This window comes from Eptesicus fuscus, chromosome 20, assembly GCF_027574615.1.
Source record: "Eptesicus fuscus isolate TK198812 chromosome 20, DD_ASM_mEF_20220401, whole genome shotgun sequence".
NCBI lineage: Eukaryota > Metazoa > Chordata > Mammalia > Chiroptera > Vespertilionidae > Eptesicus > Eptesicus fuscus.
Window position 1 is genome coordinate 47,114,061 of NC_072492.1, and position 20,133 is coordinate 47,134,193.

The 20,133-nt window shown below is 61.0% G+C and overlaps 1 protein-coding gene across 1 annotated transcript in view; it reads right to left on the reverse strand.

The window, feature by feature from the left end:
* Window positions 1-20,133, reverse strand: part of SDK2 (sidekick cell adhesion molecule 2) — a 208,752-nt gene that overhangs the window by 66,851 nt on the left and 121,768 nt on the right. Inside the window, exons 5-12 of the mRNA XM_054709217.1 lie at window positions 14,226-14,359; window positions 11,294-11,296; window positions 8,324-8,435; window positions 5,631-5,821; window positions 5,441-5,524; window positions 3,641-3,835; window positions 2,169-2,285; window positions 486-653 (exon numbers count right to left, since the gene is read on the reverse strand). Of these exons, the coding sequence (XP_054565192.1) occupies window positions 486-653; window positions 2,169-2,285; window positions 3,641-3,835; window positions 5,441-5,524; window positions 5,631-5,821; window positions 8,324-8,435; window positions 11,294-11,296; window positions 14,226-14,359 (1,004 nt within the window). The remainder of the gene's footprint in view (window positions 1-485; window positions 654-2,168; window positions 2,286-3,640; window positions 3,836-5,440; window positions 5,525-5,630; window positions 5,822-8,323; window positions 8,436-11,293; window positions 11,297-14,225; window positions 14,360-20,133) is intronic.

The following is a 20,133-nucleotide window of genomic DNA, read 5'->3' on the forward strand; positions in this document are numbered from 1 at the left end:
AGCTGATTCCAGTCTGGGGTCACGTCCGGGGCTGTCTGGGTGAGCACACGTGGGCTGGACCACAGCCACGGCCGTGGGTCAAGGAGCAGCTACGGTTCTTTCTTGATAAAACCAAAGTGTCAGTTGAGGAGTTGGGACCGCCTGGCCCACAAGCCTGAAATATGGACACTCTGGCCGGTCCCAGAAAGCGTTGGCTGGTTTCTGCCTCAAGCGCACCAAGACAGCTGCCCGTCACCGCCACGCTCTCGCTGCTCGGCCAAGCTCGGTGCAGCCCTCGATCCCGCGGCATCATCCGCGGAGCCTGGCTTCCTGGTCCCTCCCCTCCGAACGAATGTGTGCGAGTCCCTCTCGTAAGAAGCGCGCCGGCCGGACAGGTAGGGGCAGGCGGAGGTGCGGGCGTGTGAGCCTGTGCGCTGCGGGGGCTGGCGGGGCTGGGCGCGCACTCACGCACAGACCGGCGTCATGCTCCTGCCCTGCACACTCACCCCACACGACCAGGTCCGCGGAGGCTTCGTCCACGCCCCGAGAGTTGGTGGCCAGGCAGGTGTAGGTCCCGGCGTCGGAGATGCGGGCGGGGCTGACGAGCAGGCTGCCCGACTCCAGGAGGGTGAAGCGGGGCAGCTGGACGGAGCCGCTGGCCAGGATGCGCTCCCCTGCGGGCGGCACGGGGCGGGCTCAGGCGGCAGCCCAGGCCGCTCACCCCACTCCTCCCTCCTGGGCTGCGCTGGGTGGGGGTCGGGGGGATGGGGTTAGGCAGGCTCCCAGCTTTAGAAAGGCCGGGACTGGGGTGGTGACCGGGCTGCGGGGGGCTGAGGCTCCTGACGGCTGACAGCCCAGGGCACAGGGTCACAGAGCCGGCAGCCAGCCGGGAGCCAGGTCTCCGGACGCCTCTCGCCCACCACACTGTCTGCCCTTCACCAGGGCAGGCCGGGGACTGTCTCCCGAGGCAGCCGGCACCTGGGCGGGGGTGGGGGAGGGGCGGACAGCTCTGACGAGGTGGTGACAGGCATCCTGCGGAGGATGCTTCTGGAAAGTCACCTTTGAGAGTGGAGAGCGGAGGAACCTGGTGGGTGGGAGCAGCCAGGAGTGGGGGTGGGGGATGGAGAGGGACGGGGACAGCCCTGGCCAGGACAGACCTCCCTGTGCAGGGGGACCTAGGGAGGCCTGGCGCCTGGAGAGAGAGAGAGAGAGAGAAAGAGAGAAAGAGAGAGAGAGAGAGAGAGAGAGAGAGAGAGAGAGAGAGAGAGGGGAAGGGAGGATGTGCTGTGTGTGAGCAAGCCTAGGAGGGCAGGTCTCTATTTAAAAAAAACACCCCACCTGTACATATGGGGGGAGATTCTCCAGGTGCAGGCCTGCAGGTAGGTGTGTCTGTCTGCACACGTGTGCAGACACACTGAACCAGCCAGCGTGTTAGGTATGTGTGTCTAGTTCCGTGTCTAGGCACATGCCTGGGTGTGATGACTTTCATCCCACACGTATTGACTGAGCACCTACTATGCGCCAGACTCTGTTCTAGGCTCCAGGGAGACAGCAGTGGACACGGCTGACAGCCCTGCCTTCACAGGGAGCTGGGCAATAAGCAAAGTAAGCGATCGTGTGTATTAGACGCCAGGGGATAAGGCAGGCGGGCTGCGAGGAGGGCCTGGGGCACAGGGGCTGGGCGAGTCCCTTGGGGAAGACGCCTCTGAGCCGAGGCTTAGAGGTGTGTGTGTGTACATGTGTGCACATGTGTGTACATGTGTGTACATGGGAGAGCTGTGAAGGTGAGTGTGAGGCACAGAGGGACGGGAGGCACAGAGTGGGTGGCAGAGTGGTGGACTTAGGTGGGCGGCCGGAGCCCTCCTACCTGCATTAACACCCACAGAACAGGAGCCAGGGAGCACGCCACCCCGAAGCACACTGTCCCCAGGACAGAGGGGGCCCTGAGGCTCAGAGGGCGTGAATAGCTCCCCCAAGGTCACAGGTCTCAGAAGACGCCGAGCTGTGCCCTGAGCCTGGCGGGCGGCGGGGGGCACTCACTGGGGTGTGACAGGTGCCCCCTTGAGTTGTGCCGCGTGACCTTCCCAACTGTACCTGGGACACCCACCCAGCCCGGCCGGCTCCAGACCGGCTCTGAGGACTGCCCGTGCCCGCTCCCGGCCCCCCCAAAGCAGACCAGTCTCCTCTACCTTTCTGCCAGGTGATGGCCGGCCTCGGGGCCCCCGACGTCTCACAGGCCAGCACCACGGACATGCCGTCAATCACCGTGCTGTCCAGGGGGCCCCTGGTGATGTTGGGGGCGATGCCTGTGAAGGGAGACAGCGGGGCCGCTCAGCTGCAGCTGGGAGGGCCCCCCTGGTGTGGGCCCCTCTCCCCCTCCCCCCCGTTGGGGAAGGGTGCAGGGGCCTCAAGGGGTTGCAGCAACGGGAAGGAGCCGGGAGGACCCTCGAGGGCTCCCCACGTTACCCACCCCGCGGAAGGACCCAGGTGACGCCAGTTCCCACTCTGCCTTGCTTCCCAAGCCTCCCTGTGGGGGGAACGGAGGACTCCCCAGAGCAGCTCCCACCCCCGTGACAAGGCACATGGGTTCACCATCATTGGACATGACATTGAGGCTCCGGTTCCTTAAAACAGAGAACAGCTATGGCCGACCGGACATCGCCCACCGTCTGGGAGGCCGGGCACCGCGCCCAGCAGCCTGGGTGGCCCTGCCTCCTCCACGTCAGAGCAGACGCTTCCTGTCCCCCTTCCCTGACCTCGGCCCCCTCGGAGCCCCCTGCCCGGGTGGGTGTGGGTGCGGGGCTCCCACACGGACCAGCCCGGGCCGTGCTCATGGAAGCTGCAGGCTCGGTGGCAGCCCTCCTGCCCATCCTGCCTCGGGGACGACCCAGGTCCTCTCTGCCCGCGGCCTCTGCGGGCCTGGTGACCAGCTCTGCTGCGGAGACGCGGGCCCGGCAGACGTGGCATCTGCAGAGCTTCCGTGTGGCCACTCACAGTGCCACCCGAGGGCTAAGGCAGCTCCATAAGGGGGCAGGGCCGCTACTATCACCCCAAAGCCACTCCTGGGGGATGGGATTGGCGAGTCGGGGAGCTGAGGTTAAAGTGCTGGCTCTCGCCCGGCCGGCCGGCGTGGCTCGGTGGCTGAGCATGGACCTATGAACCAGGAGGTCACGGTTTGATTCCCTGTCAGGGCACATGCCCGGGTTGTGGGCTTGATCCCCAGTGTGGGGCGTGCAGGAGGCAGCCGATCAATGAGTCTCTCTCATCATGGGTGTTTCTCTCTCTCCCTTTCCCTTCCTCTCTGAAACCAATAAAAATATATAAAAAAAACCAAAAAACCCAAAGTGCTGGCTCTCCTCTTTGGAGAAGTGAGCAGGTCGCTGGGCTGGGACGGGCCGCGTCAGCCTGCAGGGCGGGAACCGGGGCAGCCGGAATGCCCGAGCCTCTCCGAGCGCCAGGGAGCCCGTCCTCAGCCAGGATATTGGGGGTTGGGGGGCGTGTGGGGACCGAGGCCTCCTCCGGGCACTGGACGCGGGGCTGAGGGAGCAGTGGGTGTAAGTGGCTCGTGCCTGGGATCCTGCCTCTGTCCTCCGGGGCCCCGGCTCGGAGCAGAGCTGGTCCTGGGAGGGAGGGGCTCCGGGAAGGACGGGAAGGGACTCACTGGTGACGGCCAGGTAGGTGGACGTCTGCGCCTCGCCGGCCGAGTTGCGGGCGAAGCACTGGAACATGCCCGTGTCGTCGGGCACCAGCCCGCTGATCTGCAGGCCCCCGTCCCCGCGCTGCCGGAAGCGGCTCAGCCTCGCCACCTCCACCACGGCCGCGTCCTTGTACCAGGTGATGGAGGGCGGGGGCACACCTGGGGAGAGGGGGACCCGCAGTCAGCCGCCAGCCTCCCTCCCTCCCTCCCGCCTGAAGAGTGCACAGTGGAGGCCCGGAGTCTGTGAGGGGGACCCTGGGTGACTTGGTTTCTAGAATCTTCTCGGACAGGCACGACTGGCCCTGGGAGAGCGGGAGGATGGTCTCAAATTCTTAAAGAGCAGGTGTTTCAAGACAATTTTAAATGTCCCGCATTCGTTTAGCTTGGGGGTGCTGGATTGGCTAAATGAGACACTTTTTTCTGCAACATTTAGCAAAGATTCTCGTGTGCTCTGGGAACCTCCCGCTGGGAGTGGGTCCCCCAACCCCACGCGACCACAGAGCCCACGGCAAGGAGCACGCGGAGGGGACCAGGACTCCTAGGGGACCCCCAGAAGCCCCCGTACACGGTCTGCACAGCCGAGTGAAGGGGGGCTCCCTTTGCCTCTCAGCCTTCCCACAGGTACCCCCAACCTCCCCCTACTCTCCCTCTGGGCCTCTCTGCTCAAATGTAACTTCCCTAGAGAGCTCCCCACGCCTGTTCCAAAGCGCACCCCTGGCTCCGTGCCCCCAAAGCCCGCCTGCGTCTCCTCCCTAGTGCTTTGCACCTCGACATTCCATGGCCCCGTACTGCATCCACTCAAAGATGCACGTTCCTTCACGTCGTAACGTCTGCGAGAGCAGGCGTGTCTCCCGTCACAGCCCGCCATCACTGACTCGGCAGTCCTTTTTCTTTCTTAGCGGCACGTAAAATAATGGGGCGTCTTGCGACCCCTGGCATTTCAGATGAAAGGAAATGGGGCATCTCTATTTGCTCACTGGACTGTCTGCCCGCCTCATGGGACGCCAGCTCCCTACAGCAGGGCCCTGGCTGTGTGGCTCCTCCTGCATCTTCCCAGCCCCGGGAACAGCGTTCGGCACAGGGCGAGCCGTCGGATAAAACGGTTGTTGATTGAATGCATGAATCTTGCCTCCCCCAGGTGGGGTCCCCCCTCCCTGTCACTCTCCGCTTGCCTGAGCTACATTGTGCCTCTCTGTTCAGTATTAGGTCACGTCCCACTGGGCCAGCATCCCCCCCACCCCCCGAGTATATCCTGGTTTCGGGCTGTGTTTTGGCTCAGCTGCCCCAGAAGAGGGGAGGGTGGGGATGGGAAAAGCAGAAATTCCCCAGGAGCTCTGACAGGGGGGGTCAAGTAGAAATGGTTGGGGGGCGGGCGGGGAAGCGGGAACAACATAACCCAGAAACCAGGCGGGCCTTCCGAGGCACATCTAGGGCGAGATGCACCCCCGCTCTCCTAGTTCTGACATGCCGGTAATTGGGCAGCGTCGACAACTCTCAAATTACGGGCAATTTGGGTCTGTCACCTATTCTGAAATCACGGTAATTTGGGTTCATTTGTTATCCTCAGGTTATGATAACGTAGGTTGATTCCCAGGCCCGAGATTACGGTAATTTGGCCCGTTTGTTTCCCGGGGTTGTCTGCTCACAGCCAGACGGACTCTCTGCTCAGTGACGGGGCCTGGAGAAGGAGGTGGAGCTGAGAAAAGTCCGTGACAGAGACAGGAGAGGCTGAAGGGTCGGGGGGTCCTTGTCCCCCTGGGTTACCTTTGGCTCGACAGGGAATGTCCACCACTTTCTCCATCTCCGCTGTGATGTGTCTCTCCGGCTCCCTGACAAACTGAGGTGGTTCTGCAGGAAGGAGGACAGGGGAGGGGATCAGAGCCATGCTCCTTATGATATAACCACGCTGCCCCTACCCTCTTTGGGCCCCCCCAGCAGCCCCGCCCCGTCTCACCCAGCACAGACAGGTAGGCTCCACGGACGACGGAGGGGACGCTGGTGCTGCGCAGCACGGCCTCGCACTCGTAGAAGCCGGCGTCGCTGCCCGTGGGGCTGGGGATGGTGAGCCGGCGGTTGTAGTCGCTGATACCGCCTGACAGCAGCACCCCGTCCTTCTTCCAAAGGATGTGCAGCTTGATCAGGGGCCTGGAGCGGGGGAGGGAGCAGGCACTCAGCCACAGGGACTTCCAGAGGCCGGAGGGCAGGCAGGGGTGAGGAGTGAGGCCCGGGGCCAGGCCGCCTGGGTTTGCCCAGCCTCCCGGCATTTTCTAAGCGCAAGCCCTTAGGCAAGTTCCTTCAGTGCTCTGGGCCTCAGTTTCCTTATCTGTAGAATGGGGCCACGGTGCTCAGCGGGGCTGGGGTGAGGGTGGATGCCTGAACGCAGGGGCGGCCCTCGGAACAGGCCCCGCCCGGGAATAACTCAGCGCCCGGGGCTCTGAGAGCTTCCTTCCCGGGAACCTCTCTCCTCTGCCCGCCCCGTGCGCCAGGCCCCGAATGTAACTCAGCGGACGGACAGGAGATGGCTACAGGCGAGGGAGCGTGACGAGGAGGAACACGAGGGAAGCACCCACCGTGTGGAGATGGGGAGACAAAGGCAGGTGGCTGGATGTACCCATCCCCCAACTTCGATGGGGTGAGGATGAGAGCCGAGCCCTTTCCGACCCTCCCCCACCCCCCGGCACCCCCAAGGCTCCCTGAGACTGGGTTTGCCCGGCTCTCCTGTTTGGCACCTGGCGGATCCCCAAAGGCCAATCTGCCGGGGGAGGGGGCGTGTCTGTGTTAGTTCCACAGGGTGTTCGGAGGGGTCCAGGAAGGAGGGGTTCCGTGGCCGAGTCGGTTTGGGCAACAGTGGCATGAGTGCCGGGAGGCAGGCTCCTCACCGGGCCTCCTGCGTCCCTACTGCACAGCCTTCAAGCGCTCGCCGCCCCTGGTGGCCGTGCCCACACCCGCGAGACACCTGGGCCCTGGGGGGCGGACTTGCAGAAACGCTGCTGCCTGCAGGGACGCGCTCTCCGGGAGCCCCCGCCGCCGGGGTGGCCTCAGGGTCACTGGTCTCCCCCAACCCATCACGTCCCTCGTCCCTTGGGGGCACGGACCAGGAGCCAGGGCAGGCTGGGCTCAGCACCCGGCCTCCAGGCCCGACCACCGAGGCAGGTGCTTGGACCTTCCCTCAGGAGGCCGAGGCCCAGAGCACGGCCGTGAGCATGGGCCTCAGGGTGGCCTGTTCCATCCGCACGCTGCTCTCGGCAGCTGGGTGACCTCAGGCGGGTGGCTTGCTCTCTCTGAGCCTTGGAGCAGTGATATCTCTGCTGGGGAGTTGTTGTTGGGGAGCAAAAGGCTGTGTGGGGAGGCAGGCACACGGCACCACACGCAGGCACCACGGCACCACATGCAGGCAACACGGCACCACACACAGTCAACACAGCACCACACACAGTCAACACAGCACCACACGCAGTCAACACAGCACCACACACAGGTACCACACACAGTCAACATGGCACCACACACAGTCAACATGGCACCACACACAGTCAACACAGCACCACACGCAGTCAACACGGCACCACATGCAGTCAACACGGCACCACACACAGTCAACACAGTACCACATGCAGTCAACACGGTACCACATGCAGTCAACACAGCACCACACGCAGTCAACACGGTACCACACGCAGGCAACATGGCACCACACAGTCAACACAGCACCACACGCAGTCAACACAGCACCACACACAGGTACCACACACAGTCAACATGGCACCACACACAGTCAACATGGCACCACACACAGTCAACACAGCACCACACGCAGGTACCACACACAGTCAACATGGCACCACACACAGTCAACACGGCGCCACACATAGTCAACATGGCGCCACATGCAGTAAATGCGGCACCACACACAGGCAACACGGCACCACACACAGGATAGAAGTGTTTGTTTCCTGTGTGGCGAACGTGAGGGTCCTGGCCCTAGCTGGTTGGCTCAGTGACCGATTCCGGTCAAGGTCACACAACTGGGTTGCAGGCTTGATCCCAAGCCCCAGTTGGGGCACGTGCGGGAGGCAACCCATCCATGTGTCTCTCTCACATCGATGTTTCTCTCTCTCTCCCCCCTCCCTTCCACTCTCTCTAAAAATCAATGGAAAAATATCCTCGGGTGACAATTAACAACAAAGGTGAGGGTCGTGCGCGCCTAGGAAGGGGCCTCGATTGCTCCTGAGCGCAGGGCTGCCTCCGCCAAGTCCTCCATGTGAGCTGTCTCCGCACATGCCCACCTGCAGGGACAGCATCGTGGGCAGAGGCCCCTGCCCGTCTCTCGGCTGCTCTGAGGGTTCGACGTGAGAGGACTCCCCCGTCCCCAGCATCCTGAGACCTGCAGCCCCCTAACTTCCACCGGAGCCTGACCTCTCCTCTTGGCCCGCAGAGAACGAGCGGCCTGCTTGTAACCGACGGTCTGAGACAGCAGCTGGCTGCACGGCCGCCCTCTGTCCTTCCTTCGGGCTAAATACCCTTTCTCCTTTCCTGGGTCCTCGTAGGACACCCCAGGGCCTCTCTGAATTCCGACAGGTCTCCTCGAGCAGCCCCTGCGTGGGGAGTGAAGGGGAGTGGCGGGGAGTGGGGAGAGGCACTGCCCACCTGGCGTTGGCCACGCACTCCATGGTCACCTCCGAGGTCCCGGCCACCACGCTGGTGTTCTTGGGAGGAATGATGATGGTTGGAGCGATGGGATCTGCAGGCCCCCCTACATCTGGGGAGAGGTCAGGTGTTAGGCGGGACAGAGCCAGAAATCCCACCTCTGCCCAGCGCCCACCAGAGGCTGAAGCCACGCAGGCATCCATCCTTTTCCAGTGGCAGGTGGCCACAGGGCAGCCACCCGAGCAGCCCACGCTGAACCTCCAGACACGGACCCCAGGGACCCCTCCCCTCTCCTCCTCCTCTGCGGAGGGGTCTCCATGGATGAGAGCCTCCAAGGCCGTCCCTGCTCCCCCTGCAATCATGCATCCCCTCGTCCTCCGCTCCTGTCGAGGCCTCCACAATCCTCCCCGACCTTCGTGTATCTCTTTGGCTTCCTTCCTCTAGTTCAGCCTCTCCCACCAGAATGCAACCCCCCTGTACTGGCTTGAATAGTGTTCCCCCAAATTCATGTCCACAGCAGCTACGCGTGGAAAAAAAAGGGTCTCTGCAGAAGTGAGCAGGCGGCGACGAGGTCCTCCTGCATCGGGCTGGCCCGCTGCCCGATAGGACCGGTCCTGATAAGAAGAGGGGGATTTAGACACAGCCACACGGGGTGGGGGGGGGGGGGAGGGCAGGTGCAGACAGAGGCCGGGATTGGAGCGATGCATCGACAAGCCAAGGAAACCGAGGATCGCCGGGGCCAGCGGAAGGGAGGGGCGGCGAGGAAGGCTCCTGGGCCTGCAGGCCCCTTGCTTTCAGACGTCTGGCCTCCAGAATGGCAAGAGAATGAAATCTGGGATCAGCCTCTCAGGCGGGGCACTTTGTTACAGCAGCCCCAGGAAACGCATACCTCGCTTGCGGCAGGAACCTCACGGATCTTTGCTTGCGACTGAATTGTGCCCCCCCCCCCCCACTTAAATCCCCATGTTGAAGCCCTAACCCCCACGAGACTGTATTTGGAGATGGACTACTTAGGAGGAAACTGGGTTCACAAGGTCACTAGGAAGGGACCTCAGAGCTCGCTCTCTCTTTCTCACTCTCTTTGTCTCTGCCATGTGAGGACACAGTGAGAAGGCGGCTGTCTGCAAGCCAGGAAGAGAGCCCTCCCTGGGAACTGACTATGCTGGTGCCCTGATCTTGGCCTTACAGACGGGGAGATATACATGCCTGTGGTTGTTACCGGAGCCTGGGCTGACTCAGACAGTCTTGCACTCCTCCCCCCTCCCACATCTCCAGCACAGGAAATGCTGTCTGGCTCTAACCGGTTTGGCTCAGTGGATAGAGCATCGGCCTGTGGACTCAAGGGTCCCAGGTTCGGTTCCGGTCAAGGGCATGTACCTTGGTTGCAGGCACATCCCCAGTAGGGAGTGTGCAGGAGGCAGCTGATCGATGTTTCTCTCTCATCGATATTTCTAGCTCTCTGTCCCTCTCCCTTCCTCTCTGTAAGAAAATCAATAAAATAAAAGAAAGAAATGCTGTCTGGCACACAGTAGGGGCTCAAATACATTTGTCAGGTGAACAAATGAATGGAACGACCGGTGTACTAACCCGGGGTTATGGTGAGAACTGAGCAGGAGTGGGCTTCATTAAAACGAAACAGCCCGGCCGGCGTGGCTCAGTGGTTGAGCATCGACCTATGCACCAAGAGGTCACCGGTTTGACTCCCGGCCAGGGCACATGCCTGGGTTGCAGGCTTGATCCCCAGTGTGGGGTGTGCAGGAGGCAGCCGATGGATGTGGATGTTTCTCTCTCATCAATGTCTCTCTCTCTCTCTTTCTATCCTTCTCCCTTCCTCTCTCTCTAAAAATCAATAAAAACATTTAAAACAAAACCCAAAAAAACGAAGGCTCCTCAGAAAGGCAGTGCCATTTCCTTTAAGAAGTGGTTGAGTCTTAATCTTTGTGGGGCAGGGTAGCCCCGATATTGGCAGAAGCCCCAATATCCCCTGCACGCCTGCTCGGGGCTCCTGAAAATACAACCGAGGACTTTTCTCCCACCGGAAACGGTCCATCTACCTGGCCCCCGCCGGGGAGGCCGGGAGGTGGCAGGTCCCATGACACGCGCAGCCGGGCGACAGCGACAGTCATCCTTGGTGGGGAGGGCTCACGGGCTCCACCGCTATCCCGGCCACCCCGGTCAGCCCTGCCTGCGCTCAAGGCCTGGCTGGGAAAGGCCCAGGTCCAACGGGAATAAAATGTCAAAAATAAAGTAAAAATGAAGGGGGAAAGAAAGGAAGCGTATAAAATAAAATAATTGCAACAATATAAAAGCCTAGGTAGGGGCCATAAAATGCGATCCGATTGAAGGCTGCTGATATAGCCGAATCCATAAAAGCGTGCTCCAAGGTGCTTATTATACCTGGGTGCGCTGGTACCCAGATTGATGGGTCCGGAGGAGGAGACAGACGGGGCCCGAGCAGTGCCCCACGGTGGAGCCGGGGGAGCAGAGCCCTCGGAGTTTAAAAATACAAGGCTGCCCCAGGGCCTCGGGCCGGCTTGGTGGCTTTGGGAGAGGAGAGGGGAGATAGTGACCCTCCATCCCACCCCAGGGACCCTGAAGCTGATGCCCAGGTCCAGGCGGCAGCCTACAGGGCTCAAAGGGAGGGACAGGCAGTGGCCGGGGACCCTGGACCAGAGAAGGGGGGCCTGGGGTTTGGGGAGACCTGGTTCAACACCCCTATCTGCTCCAGGTGTCCCCGAGCTGAGCTGGTCTGGGGAGTGCAGACCATCGACACATAGTAGTTGCTCAATAAACGACAGACAGTCCTCCCTCCTGGGGATGTGCCTGCCTGTGCCTGGGACGCCTGGGGCGCACCGGAGCTAAGGAGGGGCGTCCCCGGGGCGGGAGGAAGCAGAGGGGCTCCCCCCGTTTCGGCAAAGCTGGATCCTGCCGCCCCAGGACGATTTTGGTCACAGGCACAACGAGGGGCACCCCCTGAGATCCAGCCGCCCAGAGTCACCTCATTTAGTCCTCCCAGCTCCCTGGGCCACAGGCACCCCATTACAGCAGAGGAAACGGGCTCAGGGACCACGTGACTCGCCTGGGCCACAGGGCACCTGAGGGGTGGTGGGTGGGTGGGTCGCTGCTTCCCTCCTGGGCAGGTGCCAGCTGCCCACGAGCCAGGGACGGACCTCCCCAACCCGGAACGGGGCCCGGACCGCAGGCGGCTGAGAGCTCTTGCAATGAGTGCCCCGCGCCCCTTTGATTTAATGGGATTTAATTTAAAATAATTTGCATCTAATTAAAAACAGGCCCCCAAATCAGTTACCAGAACACTTTCAGGAAGCCTGGAGCAACCTGGCACATGGCCCCACCTTCCCAGCTGTAAATTTTCTGAAACCTAAACCCGGACCGCGTATGTCAGGTGACAATGTTGCATCCAGATCGAGATGCGTGGCCAGGGTGAAACACGCGGCTTTTGAAGACACCGTATGAAAGAGGAAAACACCCATGTAAAATATCGCACGGATATGTTCCTGTATTGACTGTACGTTACCATGGTACTATTTTTAGATATGTCGGGTTAAGTAAAATATATTAATAAAATATTAATTCCTCACCTATTTCTCATCCCTTTTTTTTTTTTTTTTAATTAGGCTACTGTCAAATACTAGGTAACGTATGTAGCTCCCATGATATTTCTATTGGGCAGTGCAGGTCTGATCCTTCGGGGTGAGGCCACCACCCAGGGAGGGGCTTTTCCAAGAGTGTGACAGCCCAGGTGAGGTCACCGGGTTACACCTGGGCAGGGACAGCGCCCGGGGCCACTGGCCTGCTCTGTCCTTCATTCCCGAAGGGCATGGGCATCCCTGGGAGGGCTGCTGAGAAGCGGAGCTGCGGGAGCAGAGGAGGGAAGAGGGGTGCGGGGGAGGAGGAGCGGAGGGAGGGGTGGGCCAAGGTGGGGGGATAAACGTGAGGAGCTGGAGCCGGTGGCGGTGGCGGGCTGCGAGGCATTTGCGCGGAGTACCCTGGCTGGCAGCAGGCACGCAGGGATGTGTGTCAGCGACAGGAGCAGGGTTTGGAGGCACAGTCGCTCGTGGGAGGAGAAATGAACTGAACATCAGCTGATTCTGCTCCCATCCGGGACCAGGCACAAATCACTGCGTGAGAGCAGGAGGCCAGGGGCGACGGGCTGGGGGAGACAGACGACTGGGGAGGCTCGGTGGACGCGGGGTCCAGAGGGGCCCTGCCTGCCTCCCGTGGGGCGTTAACACGGAGCAAAGAGGGAACAATCCACAGTCGGCCAGGAGATGGGGCCCAGGGGGAGGAATACAGATGGAGCAGGAGGCTCCGACCTCTGGTCTCAGGGGAGCCTGAGTCACCCGGACGATGGCTGGCCTTGACCTGGACCATGAACCTGGCTTCCTACCAATGACCGGATGCCCCTGGACCCTAGGTGTTCTGACCACTGAAAAACATACGGGGATAAACATCTCCCTCTGGCGGCTAAATTCCTGTGCCCACAGAAACAGCAGCCTCAGGTCATGGGCTAGAGCAGTGGTCGGCAAACTCATCAGTCAACAGAGCCAAATATCAACAGGACAACGATTGAAATGTCTTTTGAGAGCCACATTTTTTAAACGTAAACTTCTAATGCCACTTCTTCAAAATAGACTCGCCCAGGCCGTGGTATTTTGTGGAAGAGCCACACTCAAGGGGCCAAAGAGCCGCATGTGGCTCGCGAGTGTGCCGACCACGGGGCTCGAGTGACCCTGGCCCAGGTCAGTGTCAGAGGTTACACCGCGACCTGGACAGGCCAGCCCCCAGCGTGCACCCCGCTCCCAGCATGCACTCTAGGTCTCTCTCTAGGCAGACTGGAACCTGGGGTGCAGGAGAGAGAACTGCAGAAATGGGGGGAGCGGGTTGCGGGCGCCCCGAAGGCCCAGGAACGGGGACGGAAGGGGTTGGGGAATGTTCTGGGCCTTCCAGGCACCGGCAGACAGACAGAGGCCGGGTCAGAGGAAGGACACGGGAAGGTCCATGCTGCCCGCACGCTCCTCTTGCTGCTGGCGGTGTGTCCCAGAGGGACCGCGATGATAAATGAGACTTGGGTTTGGAGCAGGGGTGGGACAGATGTGCGGAGGCGGGAACATCTGGCTCCCCAGCTTGCGCGGTTGCTCAGCTGCTGCGGGAAGCTCTGGCCTCATCCCGCACACTCTGTGGTTCCTGGCCCGGGCCCGCTGCAGGCTGGCCCCCACCATCTCAACCCCGGGGATGGGGCAGGGAGGGAGGGGGCCAGCCGGGCTGGGAGCACATCCCAGCATCTCCATCTCAACGCCTCTTTGCCAAAGGAAGCTCAGGGAGATACCCTCTCAATGTGCTACCCTCTGCTGCCCCGGGGAGGGCGGGGCCTCTCTGTTCTGGGGCCCCGGGGGGGGGGTGTCTCTGGGGACGGGTGACGAGGTGCTTCCAGACAGGAGTGTGGCCGGCAGCTGTGTCCCCGCAGCGAGGACGGCCTGGCTCCGGGTATAAGCTGCACCTGTGCGTGCCGGCTGAGCACAGGCGGTGAGTGTGTTTGTTTAAGAAGGAGCTGCCCGCCTCCTGGCCGCTCTCCGTCTGCACCCGAGCCCAGGGGGGGCGCAGTCCACGAATGTAACCCTCCCCTCCCCTCCCCGGCCTCCTGGGCCCTGCTGACCGGCGTCCCCTCTCCTGGGGCAGGATCTCAGACTTGTCCTGGGAATGGGGTCCCCAACGCAGCCCCCCCTCCTTGCCTGCCTCTGACACTCCACCCCCGGCTGGGTCTCCCCCTCCAGCACCATTCATTCCATCTTTCCCATGACCCCCCCCCCGCACCCGACACCCAGTGCCATTCCCAAGATGTAATGTCAGCGCTGCCATCGGCCCAGGCCCGCTGCGGACTTACTCTCCACGGCGAGAGTGATGGGCTGGCTGGTCTTGTTGTCCCCGTTCTTGTCGTTCACAGCCTGCACGTAGTAGCGGCCGGCGTCCGGAGCCACCGTGGACAGGATGACCAGGGTGTTCTCCAGGGTGATGGCTCTGGGGAAGGGAACAGGACTCGGCTGACAGGGGCCCGAGGGGCTCTCAGCACCGGGATGGAGCGAGGGCCGGAGCCGGTGGTTCCAGGACCCCTCCTCCAGCCCACCTCCCGGAACCACTGACACCTGCAATCCACCCACACGCGGTTTGTAGAGAACACGCTGCCAGCGCTGGGGACCAGACTCCAATGCAGCACACGCCAGAGTCCCAGACCGGAGGCTCCCTGTCCCCACCCCACGCCTGGGCTGCGGGCTGTGCCCACAAGGTCCCTGGGACGTCTGCCCTGTCCCGTCACAGCATCGATGGCTATGTGGGCGGGTGGTTAGCGCTGTGGATGCACCAGGGGCATCCAGACACCTGAAGAAGTGTCCTAGAATGAATGATGAATGATGAATGATGAATGAATGAATGGATGATGAATGAATGATAGATGAATGAATGAGTGATGAATGAATGGATGATGAATGATGAATGAATGAATGATGGATGAATGAATGAGTGATGAACGAACGAATGGATGAACGATGAGCAATGATGTTAAATTTAGAAATGAACAGGCCCATTCCAGAATCCAGTGCCTTATCCTCATCCTAAATGCGTCTAGGTTGATCCAAAGGCCACAGGTCGCCGGGAGCATGGACTTCTGGGGCTCACATCCCCCACCAGCCCCCTCTCGTGGGACCAGTGTCCACCTCCCCAAAGCTGGTCAATGGAGTGGATGGGCTGGGCTGGGTGAGAGGGAAAAAGGAGGTGGCCGGGGAGTGGGGTGCAGATGTGGGCTGTGGGCTCCCAGTCCGGTTCCCTCTGCGGGGACCCCCCTCACACAGCCCCTCAGCACCCGGGTCTGCAGGCACGACAAGGGGCTTGCCCCGGCGGGCAGCTGGGGAGCCCATTCACTGTGGGGGAAGCTGCGCCGGGGGCACTGCCCACGCCGCTCCGCTGTCATCCCCGCTCACCCACTCTCCCCGTGACAAACAGAGCCATTAGTTTGTCAAGCCGATCCTGGATTTTAATGTGATGTGCCCGAGACAGCTGTTAAATATCCTTAATGTTAGTTTAACAAGGACACATCCAGTTGAATTCTTTTCAAATTTCCCCATTAGGTGACTGTTACCGAGTCTCCAACACGCTCTCAAACAAACAGCCCCTCGAATGCCTCTCCAGCCGCGCTTCCAGCCGGGCTTGGCTGGGGCCCCCTCGCTCCTGTGTATTTGGGGGGTGCGTGTGCAGTTTGGGGGAGTTCTCAGCAGGGCGCTGGGAAGTAGGAAGGCAATGCCCTCCTGCCCCAATTCTTGGGCACCCTAATGATGTCCGTGTCTGAGCTCTCGTAACCTCCAGCTAATGAGGTGATGGGAGGTGGGGCAGAGTGAGGCTGAAATACTTAAAAAGCAACAAAAATGGGCCAGGGACGGTGACCATGCCCCCACCTGGGACTCTCCTTCAGTGGAGCTTGTGGGGTGAGCGAGGGTTGGGGGGAGGGAGGCAGGGCTCTGGCCGGGGCAAGGGGTGAGCTCGGGAATGGAGCTCTGGCCCAGCCTCTGAGGAGCACGCAACCTCCTCCTCGCTGGGCCTCAGTCTCCCCATCTGCGCCAGGGGTGGAAGCACGTGTTCCTGAGGGGTTCCTTCCAGCCCCGAGGGTGGGGTGGGGGTTCTGATTCCTGTCCCTGCTTCTGTTCTGTGTCATTTGGGTCCGAGGCACCCCGCTCCCTCTCACACAGCCCTCACTGGGCACACGGTCCGGGCTCAGGACTGACCTGATGAGCAGCCATGCGCTTGGACCACAGGGGTTCCAGCACCCCAGCCACTGCCCCTGCCATGGGAGCGGGCGGAAGGACGCCTTGGGCCGGTGGGCGCACCGGGCACTGGTCCCACGGTCCAGTCCACCTGCCTGTGCTGAGCCCCCTGTTGGCGTCCAGAGAAGGAAGTTCCGCCTCCAGTTCCTTCTCTCCTTGACCAGGACGCCCCCCTCCCCGCCTCCTTCTCTCCCTTTAGCTACACTGTGTCTATACCATGACCCATCCTTCTAATGAGTGGTCTAATGAGTGGTCTAATGAGTGGTCTGCAACTCATGAGTCAACAGAGCCAAATATCAACAGCACAACAACTGAAATTTCTTCTGAGAGCCAAATTTTTTACACTTAAACTATATAGGTAGGCACATTGTTATTAACTTAATTAGGGTCCTCCTAAGCTGGCCTTTGCTAAAAACTCAAGGGGCCAAAGAGCCGCACGTGGCTCGCGAGCCGCAGTTTGCCGACCGCTGTTCTAGGCCCGTGGTTCTCAACCAGGAGTGGCTCTGCCCTCCGGGCGACCCTGGGCAGCGTCGGAGCAACATCTGGCTGCCACAGCTGTGGGGCTGCGAGCAGCACCCGTGGCGGAGGTCAGGGTGCTGCTAGTCCACGGTGCACAGCACAGCGGGAATTTCTTGGGCCCCAAATGTCCCTCGTGTCGTGGCTGAGATACCCTGTCCTAGGTGGGGTGGCACCCCGAGGTGGCAGGTATGGTCGCTGCCCACTTCAACTTCAGGTGCCCCCTCCAGAGTCGGGTAGCCGCTGAGAAGTCAGGGGCCGCCCTTCCCACCCCCGCCCCCTTGCATCCAGGGGTGGCCATGTGGCTGAGCTAGTGGGGTGTCTCAGCTTGGACCACAAAACTCTATGTGATCCCCATGTTTGAGCTGCCCCCCTGTCAGAGCATAACAACTGGGAAGCCCAGCGTCGATGACGACACAGCTCCCACCAACCAGGGTCCCCCAATGCCTGGAGGGGAGCACCCCTCCTGCCCCCCTCCCCCCCCGTGGTGGGCCTTTAAATGACAAGAAACAAACACCGATGGTGCCGAGTCCCCGGGTCCGGGGGTCTGTCTGCTGCTGCAGCTAGCGCTGCCCGAACTCGCACCAGAGGCAAGCTGCCTGGACCAGCACCCTCAGGCCTGGGTTCGAGTTCCGGCTGTGGAGTGGAACAGGAGGCACAGAGACTGGGAAGTGATAATGACCTTTGCCCTGCTCCCCCCCTGCCCTCAGCAGGGGGCTAAAAAAGGGTCCCTGGGCTCACAGCCCTCCTCGGGATGACCGGCCCCCCCATAGATGGTTCTGGAATCACCCTGGACCTCACTCCCAAGTGCACAAAGCTGTTCTGGCACTCGGGAGGGCTCCCAGCCTGCGCCCCCTCCCCCACCCCCATGCACCCACGCTGAAAGAAGCCGGTGGAGTTTTCGGGGGCCTGGCCGGCAGGGCTCAGCTCTCAGGCGGGGGCCGGGGTCTATTTTTAGGCATCCTCCTCCGGTTTCCATTTGCCAGGTCTTTCCCACCCCACCCTGCATCTACGACTTCTCTTAAGCCAGCTTATTTTCCCGGCTCCAGGGGGGCCCAATGGACCCTTTAATTAAAATAAAACAAATCATCCCAGGACCTGCCCAAAGCCCCCAGCACGAGGCTGTTAGGAACCTGGAGCACGGGGTGGGGGGGGGGGGGTGGGGGGGGGTGGGCGAATCACCAGTTGTGCCGGGCAGAGAGCAGCCCTCGCCCTGCACACCCCTCTGGCCGGCGGCATTCATCAGATAGGTATCTCTGGCAAACAGACACCAGAGAGTTTCCTACCAGGAACCTTTCCTCCCGGTTATGAGTATTAATCCGCTGTAATTGCCGAGATAACATCACCCCGGCGCGCTACCGTGCTCGGAAGGCGTGCGGAGAAGGTGGGAGCCTGTGCGTGCTCCCCAAGGCCTCCTGCCCCGGTGCCCGGGCTGCTGGGGAGGAAAGCGGGTGAGGACGGAGGCCGGGAGTGCGAAGAGGAGGTGGGAAGGTGCCGGGAAAGGGATGATGGGAGTGAGGATGCAGACAGGGTCCCACCGATCGCAGCACATGCGGTAGGTGGGGGCCCACGTGTCCCCTCCCGCAGCCACGGCAGGTGCTGTCCATCTCACATGGTCTGGACAGGCACCCACGGGGCCTGGGTCTCCCACTGAGTCTGAACGAGGCCTCAGGGAGCCACGACTAAGTGATGGGCTTGCAGGACGCCTCCACTGATACGCCTCGGACACGTGAGATAACGTCAGAGAGGGATTAGGGGGGACGAGGACTCTCCACCTGTCTCCGCACCCGTGCGATGCAGCGTTCTACAGTTCAGCCTCACTGTCTGTGCTAACGGCTGACCGAGCTCTGCTGGCTATTGAACCGTAACCAGGTAGAAGGGAGCACCTGGCTCACGCAGCCTGAGGCCACCTGTTACCCTGCGAGGGGTTTGGCTCTAAGTCCCCCCCAGTTCCGCATCCACAGCCTCTGCCCTGTGACCCCCTGGGTCCTCTTAACCAAAAGGCGGAGTCCGTTTCCCCGCTTCGTGAGTCCGAGCTCTGCCACGTGACTTTCTTTGACCAAAGGGAGGTGAGCAGAGGCCTGACAGAATCTGGTTCTGCTTCTCTCCTGCTCCTTCGTAGTGGCCAGGAGAGGAGGATGCTGGGACAAGCTGGCTGGAGGGTGAGCCGCGTGGAGCACCGGTGAGTCACCCGGCCATTCTGATCCGCCAATAGCCGGCCAACCCGGCCGAGAGACAGAGCCCAGCCACCATCACCAATCTGCAGGTTCATTACGACCAATACACGCTTCTCGTTTCAGGCCGCTGGGGCCATTTGTTATGCAGCATTACCATGTCTGTAGGTAACTGATACATTCTAGGACAGTGGTTCTCAACTGCATATTGGAATCACTGGGGAGCACTTAAAAATCCCCATGCCAGGGTACATCCCATTTAATGAGGTCAGAATGTGTGTGTGTGTGTGGGGGGGTAGGAACTAAAGATCAGTATATTTTAAAGTGTCCCAAATGATTTCAAGAGGTCACCAGGTTGAGAATCACTACACCAGCACCGCTTCTTTCCAAGGGCCATCGCTTGACCCGTTTTGTCCCCGTATCTTTGACCCTCTCCTCACACAGTGTCTACGTAAGACAGAATTAAGGACCCGAGTCTGGAGTGGGCAAGCCTGGAACCCGCTGTGGTGAGATCTGGCGAAGTCCTTAAACTGTGGGGGCTTGACGTTGCCATCTGTAAAATGGGGATGAAACCAGCCGCCTCCTCGGGCTGTCCTGAGGGCCATGTTTCTGGAGCGTGCCCTCCTCTGGGCATTGAGAAGGGAAGGAGGGAGAGACGTGTCTCTTCCTTGGAGGTGCACCCCTGTCCCAGAGGGGAGGGCGAGGTGGGGGGCGTGCTTAACCAGTCAACTGCCACGCGTCCGAAACGGAAACCATCCCCACACGCCCCGATGTTTTGAATTTAATTAAAAAAAAAAACAAGTTTGCAAGGAGTGTTATAAAAATAAATATATTACTCTCAATTTGGGCGTCCTTGAGTGTTTTTCAGTTGAAAATTGTCACGGAAAAATGATTTTTTTTTTGGAAGCGTCTCTAGACGCGTATGGCACACAAAGGGTTAACCCAGGCCTGCGCACACAGCGGACGCCCCTGAGTGACAGCCACCGTGAGGACCCTTATGCTTCTCTCATTAGACGCCCGGGTCCCCACAGGCAAGGACCGTCCATCTCAGCTCCTGCTTCCTGCAGAGGCAGGCCGGGCTGCACCTGCAGCTCCTGCCCCAGGAGACCGGGCAGGGCGTCCTTCTCCTTTCCCGGGAGAGGGGCGAGGGGGAGCCGGAAGGGGGAGCCTGGCTGTCTCCAGGCTCCGAGGGGGAGCGGGAGGGCCGGGCGTGTCCCAGGAGGAAATGCTTGCCCCTCGCCCTCTGTGGAGGTGCCGGCTCCCTCGCTCCTGCCCACAAGCCAGGCAGCCA